The sequence below is a fragment of the Salvelinus alpinus genome, chromosome 1 (genome assembly GCF_045679555.1).
Source record: "Salvelinus alpinus chromosome 1, SLU_Salpinus.1, whole genome shotgun sequence".
Lineage (NCBI taxonomy): Eukaryota > Metazoa > Chordata > Actinopteri > Salmoniformes > Salmonidae > Salvelinus > Salvelinus alpinus.
Genome location: NC_092086.1, coordinates 10,211,152 through 10,228,434, shown reverse-complemented (window position 1 = coordinate 10,228,434; position 17,283 = coordinate 10,211,152). Strand labels below are relative to the sequence as shown.

Sequence of the window (17,283 nt, the reverse complement as noted above, 5' to 3'; positions counted from 1 at the left end):
CTCACCATTACCAATAACAGAGACTACAACAAAACATGCTAACCTCTCACCATAACCAATAACAGAGACTACAACAAAACATGCTAACCTCTCACCATAACCAATAACAGAGGCTACAACAAAACATGCTAACCTCTCACCATTACCAATAACAGACTACAACAAAACATGCTAACCTCTCACCATTACCAATAACAGACTACAACAAAACATACTAACCTCTCACCATTACCAATAACAGAGGCTACAACAAAACATGCTAACCTCTCACCATTACCAATAACAGAGGCTAAAACAAAAAAGCTGTTGCGCAGCAACTCACTGCCTTTCTGAAGACAAATAATGTATACGAAATGCTTCAGTCTGGTTTTAGACCCCATCATAGCACTGAGACTGCACTTGTGAAGGTGGTAAATGACCTTTTAATGGCGTCAGACCGAGGCTCTGCATCTGTCCTCGTGCTACTAGACCTTAGTGCTGCCTTTGACACCATCGATCACCACATTCTTTTGGAGAGACTGGAAACCCAAATTGGTCTACACGGACAAGTTCTGGCCTGGTTTAGATCTTACCTGTCGGAAAGATATCAGTTTGTCTCTGTGAATGGTCTGTCCTCTGACAAATCAACTGTACATTTCGGTGTTCCTCAAGGTTCCGTTTTAGGACCACTATTGTTTTCACTATATATTTTACCTCTTGGGGATGTTATTCGAAAACATAATGTTAACTTTCACTGCTATGCGGATGACACACAGCTGTACATTTCAATGAAACATGGTGAAGCCCCAAAATTGCCCTCGCTAGAAGCCTGTGTTTCAGACATAAGGAAGTGGATGGCTGAAAACTTTCTACTTTTAAACTCGGACAAAACAGAGATGCTTGTTCTAGGTCCCAAGAAACAAAGAGATCTTCTGTTAAATCTGACAATTCATCTTGATGGTTGTAAAGTCGTCTCAAATAAAACTGTGAAGGACCTCGGCGTTACTCTTGACCCTGATCTCTCTTTTGACGAACATATCAAGACTGTTTCAAGGACAGCTTTTTTCCATCTACGTAACATTGCTAAAATCAGAAATTTTCTGTCCAAAAATGATGCAGAAAAATTAATCCATGCATTTGTTACTTCTAGGTTAGACTACTGCAATGCTCTACTTTCCGGCTACCCGGATAAAGCACTGAATAAACTTCAGTTAGTGCTAAATACGGCTGCTAGAATCCTGACTAGAACCAAGAAATTTGATCATATTACTCCAGTGCTAGCTTCCCTACACTGGCTTCCTGTTAAGGCAAGGGCTGATTTCAAAGTTTTACTGTTAACCTATAAAGCGTTACATGGGCTTGCTCCTACCTATCTTTCCGAGTTGGTCCTGCCGTACATACCAATACGTACGCTACGGTCACAAGACGCAGGCCTCCTAATTGTCCCTAGAATTTCTAAGCAAACAGCGGGAGGCAGGGCTTTCTCCTATAGATCTCCATTTTTATGGAACAGTCTGCCTACCCATGTGAGAGACGCAGACTCGGTCTCAACCTTTAAGTCTTTACTGAAGACTTATCTCTTCAGTAGGTCATATGATTGAGTGTAGCCTGGCCCAGGAGTGTGAAGGTGAACGGAAAGGCTCTGGAGCAACGAACCGCCCTTGCTGTCTCTGCCAGGCCGGTTCCCCTCTCTCCACTGGGATTCTCTGCCTCTAACCCTGTTACAGGGGCTGAGTCACTGGCTTGCTGGTGCTCTTTCATGCCGTCCCTAGGAGGGGTGCGTCACTTGAGTGGGTTGAGTTACTGACGTGATCTTCCTGTCTGGGTTGGCGCCCCCCCTTGGTTTGTGCTGTGGTGGAGACCTTTGTGGGCTATACTCGGCCTTGTCTCAGGATTGTAAGTTGGTGGTTGAGGATTACCCTCTAGTGGTGCGGGGGCTGTGCTTTGGCAAAGTGGGTGGGGTTATATCCTTCCTATTTGGCCCTGTCCGGGGATTTCTTCGGATGGGGCCACAGTGTCTCCTGACCGCTCCTGTCTCAGCCTCCAGTATTTATGCTGCAGTAGTTTGTGTCGGGGGGCTAGGGTCAGTTGGTTACCTGGAGTACTTCTCCTGTCTTATCCAGTGTCCTGTGTGAATTTTAAGTATGCTCTCTCTAATTCTCTCGTTCTCTCTTTCTCTCTGAGAACCTGAGCCCTAGGACCATACGTCAGGACTACCGGGCATGATGACACCTTGCTGTCCCCAGTCCGCCTGGCCTTGCTGCTATTCCAGTTTCAACTGTTCTGCCTGTGGTTACGGAACCCCTACCTGTCCCAGACCTGCTGTTTTCAACTCTTAATGATCGGCTATGAAAAGCCAACTGAGATTTATTCCTGATTATTATTTGACCATGCTTGTCATTTATGAACATTTTGAAAATCTTGGCTCTCTCTAATTTTCTCCTTCTCTCTTTCTTTCTCTCGGAGGACCTGAGCCCTAGGACCATACGTCGGGACTACCGGCCGTGGTGACTCCTTGCTGTCCCCAGTCCGCCTGGCCTTGCTGCTATTCCAGTTTCAACTGTTCTGCCTGCGGTTATGGAACCCCTACCTGTCCCAGACCTGCTGTTTTCAACTCTTAATGATCGGCTATGAAAAGCCAACTGAGATTTATTCCTGATTATTATTTGACCATGCTTGTCATTTATGGAAATTTTGAAAATCTTGGCTCTCTCTAATTTTCTCCTTCTCTCTTTCTTTCTCTCGGAGGACCTGGGCCCTAGGACCATGCGTCGGGACTGCCGCCCGTGGTGACTCCTTGCTGTCCCCAGTCCGCCTGGCCTTGCTGCTATTCCAGTTTCAGCTGTTCTGCCTGCGGTTATGGAACCGCCACCTGTCCCAGACCTGTTGTTTTTCAACTCTTGATGATCGGCTATGAAAAGCCAACTGAAAATTATTCATGATTATTATTTGACCATGCTTGTCACTTATGAACATTTTTGAACATCTTGGCATAGTTCTGTTATAATCTCCACCCGGCACAGCCAGAAGAGGACTGGCCACCCCTCATAGCCTGGTTCCTCTCTAGGTTTCTTCCTAGGTTTTGGCCTTTCTAGGGAGTTTTTCCTAGCCACCGTGCTTCTACACCTGCATTACTAGCTGTTTGGGGTTTTAGGCTGGGTGTCTGTACAGCACTTCGAGATATCAGCTGATGTACGAAGGGCTATATAAAATAAAATTGATTGATTGATTGATGCTAACCTCTCACCATTACCAATAACAGAGGATACAACAAAACATGCTAACCTCCCACCATTACCAATAACAGAGGCTACAACAAAACATGATAACCTCTCACCATTACCAATAACAGAGACTACAACAAAACATGCTAACCTCTCACCATAACCAATAACAGAGGCTACAACAAAACATGCTAACCTCTCACCATTACCAATAACAGACTACAAAAAAACATGCTAACCTCTCACCATTACCAATAACAGAGGCTACAACAAAACATACCAACCTCTCAAAATTACCAATAACAGAGGCTACAACAAAACATACTAACCTCTCACCATTACCAATAACAGAGGCTACAACAAAACATACTAACCTCTCACCATTACCAATAACAGAGGCTACAACAAAACATGCTAACCTCTCACCATTACCAATAACAGAGGCTACAACAAAACATGCTAACCTCTCACCATTACCAATAACAGAGACTACAACAAAACATACTAACCTCTCACCATTACCAATAACAGAGGCTACAACAAAACATGCTAACCTCTCACCATTACCAATAACAGAGGCTACAACAAAACATACTAACCTCTCACCATTACCAATAACAGAGGCTACAACAAAACATGCTAACCTCTCACCATGACCAATAACAGAGGCTACAACAAAACATACTAACCTCTCACCATTACCAATAACAGAGGCTACAACAAAACATGCTAACCTCTCACCATTACCAATAACAGAGGCTACAACAAAACATGCTAACCTCTCACCATTACCAATAACAGAGGCTACAACAAAACATGCTAACCTCTCACCATTACCAATAACAGAGGCTACAACAAAACATGCTAACCTCTCACCATTACCAATAACAGAGGCTACAACAAAACATACTAACCTCTCACCATTACCAATAACAGAGACTACAACAAAACATGCTAACCTCTCACCATAACCAATAACAGAGGCTACAACAAAACATGCTAACCTCTCACCATTACCAATAACAGAGGCTACAACAAAACATACTAACCTCTCACCATTACCAATAACAGAGGCTACAACAAAACATACTAACCTCTCACCATTACCAATAACAGAGGCTACAACAAAACATACTAACCTCTCACCATTACCAATAACAGAGGCTACAACAAAACATACTAACCTCTCACCATTACCAATAACAGAGGCTACAACAAAACATGCTAACCTCTCACCATGACCAATAACAGAGGCTACAACAAAACATGCTAACCTCTCACCATTACCAATAACAGAGGCTACAACAAAACATGCTAACCTCTCACCATTACCAATAACAGAGGCTACAACAAAACATGCTAACCTCTCACCATTACCAATAACAGAGACTACAACAAAACATACTAACCTCTCACCATTACCAATAACAGAGGCTACAACAAAACATGCTAACCTCTCACCATTACCAATAACAGAGGCTACAACAAAACATGCTAACCTCTCACCATTACCAATAACAGAGGCTACAACAAAACATGCTAACCTCTCACCATTACCAATAACAGAGGCTACAACAAAACATGCTAACCTCTCACCATTACCAATAAAAGAGGCTACAACAAAACATGCTAACCTCTCACCATTACCAATAACAGAGACTACAACAAAACATACTAACCTCTCACCATTACCAATAACAGAGGCTACAACAAAACATGCTAACCTCTCACCATGACCAATAACAGAGGCTACAACAAAACATGCTAACCTCTCACCATTACCAATAACAGAGGCTACAACAAAACATGCTAACCTCTCAACATTACCAATAACAGAGGCTACAACAAAACATGCTAACCTCTCACCATTACCAATAACAGAGGCTACAACAAAACATACTAACCTCTCACCATTACCAATAACAGAGGCTACAACAAAACATGCTAACCTCTCACCATGACCAATAACAGAGGCTACAACAAAACATACTAACCTCTCACCATTACCAATAACAGAGGCTACAACAAAACATGCTAACCTCTCACCATTACCAATAACAGAGGCTACAACAAAACATGCTAACCTCTCACCATTACCAATAACAGAGGATACAACAAAACATGCTAACCTCTCACCATTACCAATAACAGAGGCTACAACAAAACATGCTAACCTCCCACCATTACCAATAACAGAGGCTACAACAAAACATGCTAACCTCTCACCATTACCAATAACAGAGACTACAACAAAACATGCTAACCTCTCACCATTACCAATAACAGAGGCTACAACAAAACATGCTAACCTCTCACCATTACCAATAACAGACTACAACAAAACATGCTAACCTCTCACCATTACCAATAACAGAGGCTACAACAAAACATACTAACCTCTCACCATTACCAATAACAGAGGCTACAACAAAACATACTAACCTCTCACCATTACCAATAACAGAGGCTACAACAAAACATGCTAACCTCTCACCATTACCAATAACAGAGGCTACAACAAAACATGCTAATCTCTCACCATTACCAATAACAGAGGATACAACAAAACATGCTAACCTCTCACCATTACCAATAACAGAGACTACAACAAAACATGCTAACCTCTCACCATTACTAATAACAGAGGCTACAACAAAACATGCTAACCTCTCACCATTACCAATAACAGACTACAACAGAACATGCTAACCTCTCACATTTACCAATAACAGAGGCTACAACAAAACATGCTAACCTCTCACCATTAAACTCAAATAAAAGGTGACCTTCTGTAATGTCACCTAGTATGAAACAGTGTATCTCAAATCCAAAATGCTGGATCATAGCGCCACATTTAAAACTATAATCTTCACTGTCCAAACACATATGTTGTGGACTATGTGTGTCTGGTAAACACATGTGGATCTGGTGAACAGTTATCACTTGTTGACCAACTCCTGGAATACTGACCTCAGAGTCTCCAGTTTACAGTGTTGACTCCCCAGTCCAGCAGAGAGCAGCTTCACTCCTGAATCCTTCAGGTCATTGTTACTCAGGTCCAGCTCCCTCAGGTGTGAGGGGTTTGACTCCAGAGCTGAGACCAGAGAAGCACAGCCTTCCTCTGTGACTCCACAGCCTGACAGCCTGACAAAGAGATCATCATGACTTCACAAACAAACTGTTAATTTAACACCAAGAGTGTAGAAGGACAATGGCAGATGCATTTGGTTTATTCTCCCAAACAACATATAGATTCATCTTTCATCTTCTAGAACTGTATGGTCATATTGTTATACTAATGTGAAAATCAATGCATTTATTCAATTTGTTATTCAATATAATGATCAATGAACCCTTTTGTAAGTGTGATTGATATGTGATAATGAACATAGAATATCCAGTTCATTAACTGTAACAACCCCAGCTTCCTGTGGTGAAACGACTGCTGTGCAAGGTATTGGGCAACAGCTTATGTCCTGTGTGTGTGTCCCTCCGCCCGTCTGTCCTGAGCCGCCGGTCTGTCCTGAGCCGCCCGTCTGTCCTGAGCCGCCCGTCTGTCCTGAGCCGCCCGTCTGTCCTGAGCCGCCCGTCTGTCCTGAGCCGCCCGTCAGTCCTGAGCCGCCCGTCTGTCCTGAGCCGCCCGTCTGTCCTGAGCCGCCCGTCTGTCCTGAGCCGCCCGTCAGGCCTGAGCCGCCCGTCTGTCCTGAGCCGCCCGTCTGTCCTGAGCCGCCCGTCTGTCCTGAGCCGCCCGTCTGTCCTGAGCCGCCCGTCTGTCCTGAGCCGCCCGTCTGTCCTGAGCCGCCCGTCAGTCAGGAGCCGCCCGTCAGTCCGGATCTGCCAGAGTCTCCCTCCAGTCCGGATCTGCCAGAGTCTCCCTCCAGTCCGGATCTGCCAGAGTCTCCCTCCAGTCCGGATCTGCCAGAGTCTCCCTCCAGTCCGGATCTGCCAGAGTCTCCCTCCAGTCCGGATCCGCCAGAGTCTCCCTCCAGTCCAGATCCGCCAGAGCCGCCCGTCAGTCCAGAGGCGCCACTCACTCTAGACTCAACCATCAGTCCAGTGGCGTCCTCTAGTCCGGGGTCGGTGGTGAGGTTTCCCGCTCCAGAGACATTACGTAAGTGGGCCGAGTCAGAAGTGGAGCGGGGTCCACGTCCCTCACCAGAACCGCCACCACGGAGTTATGCCCACCCAGACCCTCCCATATAGGCTTAGGTGTGCGGCCGGGAGTCCGCACCTTTGGGGGGGGGGGGGGGGGTACTGTCACGCCCTGACTGGTTGTCACCAGTCTAGGGGTTTTGTATGTCTATGGTTGCCTAGATTGGTTCTCAATTAGAGGCAGCGTTTATCGTTGTCTCTGATTGGGAACCATATTTAGGCAGCCATATTCCTTGAGTATTTCGTGGGTGATTATCTATGTCTATATTTAGTTGCTTGTGTCAGCACTATGATTATATAGCTTCACGTTGGTTTTGTTGTTTTTGTATAGTTCATTCCGTGTTCTTTCTTTATTAAAAGAAGATGCATTCAAATCACGCTGCGCTTTAGTCTCATCGCTATAACGACCGTGACTGTGTGTGTGTGTGTGTGTCCAGTGTGTGTGTGTGTGTGTGTGTATGTGTGTGTGTGTCTATTGTGTGTGTCCAGTCTGTGTTTGAGAGGACACACACACACACTGGACACACTGGACACACACACACACTGGACACACACACACTCACACTGGACACACACACAGTCAGCATATAACTTTGTCCAAGTGGTGGTCAGAATGTTTGTCTTAACTAGCCTGATAAGTCAAACATGTCTGATATGAACATTGACATAAACCCTCTACATACTTGAGTTTCTCCAGTCTGCAGTCTGGATCCTCCAGTCCAGCAGAGAGCAGTCTGACTCCTGAGTCTCCTGGGTGATTGTAGCTCAGGTCCAGCTCTCTCAGGTGTGAGGGGTTTGACCTCAGAGCTGAGACCAGAGAAGCACAGCCTTCCTCTGTGACTAGACAGCCTGACAGCCTGCAAAGAGTCAAATCATATTAAAATCACACTGCTATTCTTTGGTGGTGATAATAGTGGCAGTATATATATTTTTTAACATATTCAGATACATCAGCGTCCTGAAACCTGTCTTATCTATTCATAAATCAATGTATCATTATTAGAAATGACAAAATATCAGTGTTGCTTATAGAGAGAAAAATGTATAGTACAAATATTTGAGTAGACTGACCAGACCAGTTTAAAAAGCAGTGTCAGTCAAAAGACAGACAGTGAGGTATCAGATTTAGATTGTATTGAGTATACAGTCCACACCATATCTATTTTGACAGTGAAGCTAACATTTTAAATGTGACTCTATACTCCAACATTTTGGATTTCAGATCAAATGTTTCATATGAGGTGACAGTATATAATGTCACCTTTTATTTGAGGATATTTTAATACATATCTGTTTCACCATTTAGAAAAAATAAAGCACTTTATGTATCTAGTCCCCCCATTTGAAGAAGTCATAAGTATTCTGACCAATTCACTTATAGCGTACTAAAGTAGTCAACAGTGTAGTATTTGGTTCCAAACTCATTGGTTGCATTTGCAGTTTGTTTTGGTTGTGTTTTGGGTTGTGTTTTGCCCAATAGTAACTGAACTGTGGATGATGACTGGAGTAATTTTCTGTCTAAGGGAGTAGATAACACGTTTCTAAACACTACTAAATTAATCCTGATTATGCCTTGATTAATACAAATCATAAATAAATAATGAATAATAACACTAAGAGATGGTTTGAACAGATCTGAATCAGGAAACTAAGAGTTGGTTTGAACAGATCTGAATCAGGATACTAAGAGTTGGTTTGAACAGATCTGAATCAGGAAACTAAGAGTTGGTTTAAACAGATCTGAATCAGGAAACTAAGAGTTGGTTTGAACAGATCTGAATCAGGAAACTAAGAGTTGGTTTGAACAGATCTGAATCAGGAAACTAAGAGTTGGTTTAAACAGATCTGAATCAGGAAACTAAGAGTTGGTTTAAACAGATCTGAATCAGGACACTAAGAGTTTATTTAGCTTTTTGGCCATCAAGGGAAACTCTATGTCTGGCGCAAACCCAACACCTCTCATCACCCCGAGAACACCATCCCCACAGTGAAGCATGGTGGTGGCAGCATCATGCTGTGGGGATGTTTTTCATCGGCAGGGACTGGGAAACTGGTTAGAATTGAAGGAATGATGGATGGCGCTAAATACAGGGAAATTATGGAGGGAAACCTGTTTCAGTCTTCCAGAGATTTTGAGACTGCTAAAGCAACACTCGAGTGGTTAAAAGGGAAAAATGTAAATGTCTTGGAATGGTCAAGTCAAAGCATAGACCTCAATCCAATTGAGAATCTGTGGAATGACTTACAGATTGCGGTACACCAGCGGAGCCCATCCAACTTGAAGGAGCTGGAGCAGTTTTGCCTTGAAAAATGGTCAAACATCCCAGTGGCTAAATGTGCCAAGCTTATAGAGACAAACCCCAAAATACTTACAGCTGTAATTGCTGCAAAAGGCGTCTCTACAAAGTATTGACTTTGGGGGTGAATAGTTATGTACAAGTTCTCTGTTCTTATTATTTATCGGTTGTTTAACAAGAAAACATATTTAGCATCTTCAAAGTGGTAGGAATGTTGTGTAAATCAACAGATACAAACCCCCAAAACATCTATTTTAATTACAGGTTTTTAGGCAACAAAATAGGAAAAATGCCAAGGGGGGTGAAAACTTTTGCAAGCCACTGTACATACATAAATATGTATGTGAAAGATGACATTCTGTACTGTCATCTAATACGAAACATTATATCTCAAATCCAAAATGCTGGGGCATAACACCAAATGTAAAACTGTAAGCTTCACTGTCCAAACACATATGGTGTGGACTATGTGTGTCTGGTAAACACATGTGGATCTGGTGAACAGTTATCACTTGTTGATCAACTACAGGAATACTGACCTCAGAGTCTCCAGTTTACAGTGGGGATGCCCCAGTACAGCAGAGACCAGCTTCACTCCTGAATCCTTCAGGTCATTGTTACTCAGATCCAGCTCTCTCAGGTGTGAGGGGTTTGACTCCAGAGCTGAGACCAGAGAAGCACAGCCTTCCTCTGTGACTCCACAGCCTGACAGCCTGACAGAGAGATCATCATGACTTCACAAACACACTGTTCATTTAACGAGTAGTGTAGAAGGACAATGGCAGATGCATTTGGTTAATTCTCCCAAACAACATATAGATTCATCTTCCATCTCCTAGAATTGTATTGTCATTTTGTTATACTAATGTGAAAATTAATGCATTTATTCAATATGTTTTTCAATGTAAAATTATATACATATTATAATACATAATTTTCTCTAAACTGAAATATTGCTTCCTGATGATTAGTTCTTATATGTCATTTTATTTACTCACAGAACAGCTCTGGAGGCTTTGACCACTGGCAGCAGCCTCAGAAGACCTTCCTCTGATCTGGAGTATTTCTTCAGGTCAAACACATCCAGCTCCTTTTCTGAAGTCAGCAACACAAAGACCAGAGCTGACCACTGTGCAGGTGACAGGTTGGGTTTTGAGAGACTTCCTGAGCTCAGGTATCTTTGGATCTCCTCCACTAGAGAATGGTCATTCAGTTCATTCAGACAGTGGAACAGATTGATGCTCCTCTCTGGAGAGGGATTTTCCCCGATCTTCTCCTTGATGTGCTTCACTGTTTCTTCATGGCTCTGTGAGCTGATTCTTGTCTTTGTGAGTAGACCTCGTAAGTGCTTCTGATTGGACTCCAGTGAGAGGCCCAGAAGGAAGCGGAGGAAAAGGTCCAGGTTTCCCGTCTCACTTTGTAAGGCTTTATCCACAGCACTCTTGTAGAAAGTAACTTCAGACTTGTCTTTTGTTTGCAGTTTGTCCATTAGATTCTCATTGTTGTTGATGAATGAGAGGAACACATATACAGCAGCCAGAAACTCCTGAATGCTCAGATGAACAAAGCAGTACACCTTGTCCTGGTACACCACACATTCCTCTTTAAAGATCTGTGTGCACAATCCTGAGTACACTGAGGCTTCACTGACATCAATGCCAGCCTCTTTCAGGTCTTCTTCATAGAAAATCAGATTGCCATTCACAAGCTGTTGAAAAGCCAGTTTTCCCAGTGACAAAATGCTCTCTTTATTCCAGTGTGGACCTGTCTCTTCTTTCCCAAGATACTTTTTATTATTCTGTTTGGTATGAAACACCACAAGGTGTGTGTACATCTCAGTCAGAGTCTTGGGCATCTCTTCTCTCTTATGTTTCAGCATGTGTTCAAGGACTATTGCAGAAATCCAACAGAAGACTGGAATGTGGCACATGATGTGGAGGCTCCTTGATGTCTTTATGTGTGAGATGATTCTGCTGGCCAGGTCATCACTGAATCTCTTCCTGAAGTACTCCTCCTTCTGTGGGTCATTGAACCCTCGTACCTCTGTCACCTGGTGAACACACTCTGAAGGGATCTTATTGGCTGCTGCAGGTCGGGTAGTTATCCAGAGGAGAGCAGAGGGAAGTAGATTTCCCTTGATGAGATTTGTCAGCAGAACATCCACTGAGGTTGACTCTGTGACGTCCCAACAGATCTTGTTCTTCTGGAAGTCTAGGGGCAGTCGGCACTCATCCAGACCATCAAAGATGAACAGAACTTTGTACTTGTCGTAGTTGGAGATTCTTGATTGTTTGGTTTCCATTGAGAAGTGATTAAGAAGTTCAATCAAAGTGTTTTCCCCTTTCATCAAATTCAGCTCCCGGAAAGGGAATGAAAATACAAATTGGACATCCTGATTTGCTTTTCCTTCAGCCCAGTCCAGAATGAACTTCTGCACAGAGACTGTTTTTCCAATGCCAGCGACTCCCTTTGTCAGCACAGTTCTGATAAGTTTGTCTTGTCCAGTTAAGGGTTTGAAGATGTCGTTACATTTGATTGCAGTCTCTGGTCTTGCTTGTTTCCTGGTTGTTGTCTCAATCTGTCTCAGCTCATGTTCATTATTGACCTCTCCTGTTCCACCCTCTGTGATGTAGAGCTCTGTGTAGATCTTATTGAGAAGTGTTGGGTTTCCTTGTTTAGCGATCCCCTCAAATACACATTGAAACTTCTTCTTTAGATTAGATTTGAGTTCACGTTGGCAAATCACAGCAAGCTCATCTGAATGTAGAAATAACACAGAGGATATTAATATTACGTCTGTTTTAATGCCTACAGTATTGTAGGACTGTTATAAAGTTTTAAATTATAATAATTGATTCTCTTAACTGACTGTATAAATGTGTAAATGTTTTTGTTAAGTTCATGTTTTAAGTATCCCTATATTTCTGTTATTACGGGGCTATCACTCAGTCAAGAGTGCGCATGCGCAGGAAGTCTGGTGGTTGTTGGACCTAGCCTTGGAGTGTAATGGCTACCTTGTAGTGTGTTCATATAGTAGAGTAAACTTTGTTAAACTGGAACCTTGTCGTTGTGTCATTTCGAGTTAACAGTTTTCATAATGCATTACAGACTGGTGTGACTGATTATATTATTATTGGTATTATTGATGGTATTATTAATGTTGTCTCTCTCTCTCTAAATTAATCACCACAACACATCCCGGCTGCTACTTGATGAGGTCACTAGGTGTTGTGTTAAGGCTAGAGGTCGACCGATTAATCGGAATGGCCGATTAATTAGGGCCGATTTCAAGTTTTCATAACAATCGGATATCGGTATTTTTATACCGATTTTGCAGATGTTTTTCTATTATTTTTTTTACACCTTTATTTAACAAGTCAGTTAAGAACACATTCTTATTTTCAATGACGGCCTAGGAACGGTGGGTTAACTGCCTCGTTCAGGGGCAGAATGACAGATTTTCACCTTGTCAGCTCGGGGGATACAATATTGCAACCTTCAGGTTAACTAGTCCAACGCAATAACGACCTGCCTGCCTCTCGTTGCACTCCACAAGGAGACTGCCTGTTACGCGAATGCAGTAAGCCAAGGTAAGTTGCTAGCTAGCATTAAACTTATCTTATAAAAAACAATCAATCAATCATAACCACTAGTTAACTACACATGGTTGATGATATTACTAGATATTATCTAGCGTGTCCTGCTAGATAATATATATAATCTGACTGAGCATACAAGTATACAAGTATCTAAGTATCTGACTGAGCGGTGGTAGGCAGAAGCAGGAGCATAAACATTAATTCAAACAGCACTTTCGTGCATTGCGCTGTTTATGACTTCAAGCCTATCAACTCCCGAGATGAGGCTGGTGTAACCGAAGTGAAATGGCTAGCTAGTTAGCGCGCGCTAATAGCGTTTCAAACGTCACTCGCTCTGAGACTTGGAGTAGTTGTTTCCCTTGCTCTGCATGGGTAACGCTGCTTCGAGGGTGGCTGTTGTCGTTGTGTTGCTGGTTCGAGCCCAGGGAGGAGCGAGGAGAGGGACGGAAGCTATACTGCTACACTGGCAATACTAAAGTGCCTATAAGAACATCCAACAGTCAAAGGTTAATGAAATACAAATGGTATAGAGGGAAATAGTCCTATAATTCCTATAATAACTACAGCCTAAAACTTCTTACCTGGGAATATTGAAGACTCATGTTAAAAGGAACCACCAGCTTTCATATGTTCTCATGTTCTGAGCAAGGAACTTAAACGTTAGCTTTCTTACATGGCACATATTGCACTTTTACTTTCTTCTCCAACACTTTGTTTTTGCATTATTTCAACCAAATTGAACATGTTTCATTATTTACTTGAGGCTAAATTGATTTTATTGATGTATTATATTAAGTTAAAATAAGTGTTCATTCAGTATTGTTGTAATTGTCATTATTACAAGTAAATGTAAAAAAAAAACGTATCGGCTTTTTTGGTCGTCCAATAATCGGTATCGGTTTCTGCGTTGAAAAATCATAATCGGTCGACCTCTAGTTAAGGCTGCTACAATATCATTGAGTTACACAGCTACTTTAGCTGTACTTTAGCTACAGCTTTTAAATGTTATAAAACACCATTCAACATGAGGCAGACAGATCTTACATTTCTCCAGTGTGTCAGCAAGCTCCTTCTGGTTCATTTTCCTCAGGACGTGCAGTGTGATCTTCAGAGCCCCCTCTCTGGCACTGCTCTCCTGCTGCTCATCTTCAGCATCCACCACTTCCTTATCCTGCTTCTGACTCTCAAAGCCTTCTGGGAGTTCTGGACTAAGAATCCTCTTGAACATCTTCAGCTCGTTCTTCACAAACGTCATAATTTTCTCTTCAAGCAACTGAAATAAATCAAGTAAATAAGTTAAACAAGAGAAGAAATGCTTTCTCATTAACACATTAATTAATGATTGACAGATCAACTTTACTTGAGGTAAACAAAAACAAATGTACATAACAGGACCACATACACTGAATATGGAGGCCAGGTCTGTTTGATGACTCTGGGAAGACTGACCACTGAGAATCTCTGACTCTGATCTCTCCTGTTGGTTTCTGTGGACAAAACATGAGATTACATCTCCTCATCCAGGGAGTGCACACACACACACACACACACACACACACACACACACACACACACACACACACACACACACACACACACACACACACACACACACACACACACACACACACACACACACACACACGGAGGGAATATTGTGTTTGTTTAATATTGTTTTAGGACTGTGAAAATGGACATAAGGATTAGCCTATGGATTATGAAAACAACAAAATAAATGGGAAAATGGGAGAGGAGAAATGACTAGAGACGGTGTTGTTTAACTCACTGACCATGACCCATGAGTTCTTCTTACCTTTGTTCAGTAGAAAAGTCTCCCTCTCTAAAGGTTATAGGTTGTTCCATAGACTTGTCACTCTTCATGGACACACAGCTGGGTACAGGGGAGGCTGGTCTCTCCTGCTTGATTGGGCTTCAACACAACAGAGACAAACATTACATCTCTCATCTACTCTGAGCTCAGATGGGGAAACATAAGAAGAGTTTCATTCCAAAAAGCTATGTATCACTTTTCAGAAATGTTCGTAAATTAGCTTTTATTCTTTAAAGAAGTTATGTTTATGTTAAGTTATGTTTTTTTGCTAAATGAGGAGATGGCACGTGGGTACCTGCTTCTATAAACCAATGAGGAGATGGCACGTGGGTACCTGCTTCTATAAACCAATGAGGAGATGGCACGTGGGTACCTGCTTCTATAAACCAATGAGGAGATGGCACGTGGGTACCTGCTTCTATAAGCCAATGAGGAGATGGCACGTGGGTACCTGCTTCTATAAACCAATGAGGAGATGGCACGTGGGTACCTGCTTCTATAAACCAATGAGGAGATGGCACGTGGGTACCTGCTTCTATAAACCAATGAGGAGATGGCACGTGGGTACCTGCTTCTATAAACCAATGAGGAGATGGCACGTGGGTACCTGCTTCTATAACCAATGAGGAGATGGCACGTGGGTACCTGCTTCTATAACCAATGAGGAGATGGCACGTGGGTACCTGCTTCTATAAACCAATGAGGAGATGGCACGTGGGTACCTGCTTCTATAAACCAATGAGGAGATGCAGCGCGAACTGCGTCACAAATAGAACTGACTTCTAGACGCTCGTTGGCGCGTGCGAGCAGTGTCATTTTTAATAACGAAATTCATTTAGCGACGCGAGCGTTGTAGTCAGCCCCGCTAAAAGGCTGGTGTCGTTACTCTGCCTTCTCCGGGGGCATGTTGAGGTAAATTTACTAACCGGGAGGGTTGAATTATGTAATTTATTGGTGGGCTGGAAGACGCACTCTTGTCTTTTCTATTCCGAGGTTGTTTACTCACAATATCAGATATTAAGATGATTTTTATAATGAATGTATACTGAGGTTGAGGCTCTGACTAGTGATTATTTACCCGGTGTTCAATACCTGCTATTGAGGCGCCCTGAAAATAATATTCAAAAGATTGGTCCTTGGACACAGAGGGGTTAAACACTAAAGTTACCGTCCATCTAGTGAAGAGAGGAGAACCGGACAGAGGTAGCCAGAATCCGTTAACTAGAGAATGATGTATTGTTAGCTAAGTTAACTAGGATACTGCTGGTATAGTAGCTAGCTAGCTTACCGAGCTGTACTGACTAGCTTGGCTAGCTAGCTGGTCGTTCTGTACCTCGTCTCGATGAAAATGACGAATCCGGTGAACCACAAAATGAAACAAGGATAGAGAGTGAAAAGGATCTGGCTACACTCATACTGTCCCTGACCGTAAAGAAAAAAAGGAAATTGAACACTGAACTTCGGTGTCTCAACACTGTAGTGAACTCCGTCGTTATTCCCCAAGATCACCTCAGCCAACTCTGCGCGTAACCGGACAATATGCTTGGCGCCAAACCGAACGGGGACGCGGACAGTTCCAGAACGCGGACATGAGCAGTGCAACACAATCAACTAAACCCAGTCTTTACAGTGGGTTACATTAGTAATATTCATTTTTTATTATTATGTTAAACAAACATTAAAAGTTTTTTTATAACAATGTTTTGAGATCTGGGCCCATATCGCCAAAGTGTCTCAGAGTAGAAAATTGGTCGTATAAGTGCTGAGAATAAAGACATTTTACACTCATGGGTATAAATTAAAGCTATGCATGAAGTCTCTAGTCCCACCTAGTCGGCAGATATTTAGGACACCTCGTGAGCTGTCCTAAGTAGTTAAGAGTTAACAGCAGGTGTCTTGATAATACTATAGAATAATGCAGTGAGTCAGTGGTTTCTGCGCCACATGTAATTGCTTTGGAGTAGTTAAAAATAATGTTTTGATATTTCGATATGATCAATCCATAAATAATATAGACCTACATGCAACAGTAGGTCTTGTGCTTTTGACAATGATTTATGTATAATAATTATGTATCACAAGTGATACCATGTATGTCTCAAGCATTTTGTCTTCATTTTGGCAGATTAACTCATGTTTATTTCTGAAGATTAACTCAGGTAGGAGTTGGACCTGTGGCTGAAAGGTGGCTGGTTCGAATC

At 42.5% G+C, this 17,283-nt stretch overlaps 1 protein-coding gene across 1 annotated transcript in view; it reads right to left on the bottom strand.

The window, feature by feature from the left end:
* The window catches only part of LOC139530907 (NACHT, LRR and PYD domains-containing protein 12-like), a 134,512-nt gene that overhangs the window by 26,772 nt on the left and 90,457 nt on the right, over positions 1-17,283 (bottom strand). Inside the window, exons 3-9 of the mRNA XM_071327806.1 lie at positions 15,065-15,181; positions 14,654-14,738; positions 14,296-14,524; positions 10,651-12,409; positions 10,192-10,365; positions 8,039-8,212; positions 6,174-6,347 (exon numbers count right to left, since the gene is read on the bottom strand). Coding sequence (XP_071183907.1) covers positions 6,174-6,347; positions 8,039-8,212; positions 10,192-10,365; positions 10,651-12,409; positions 14,296-14,524; positions 14,654-14,738; positions 15,065-15,181 — 2,712 coding nt within the window. The remainder of the gene's footprint in view (positions 1-6,173; positions 6,348-8,038; positions 8,213-10,191; positions 10,366-10,650; positions 12,410-14,295; positions 14,525-14,653; positions 14,739-15,064; positions 15,182-17,283) is intronic.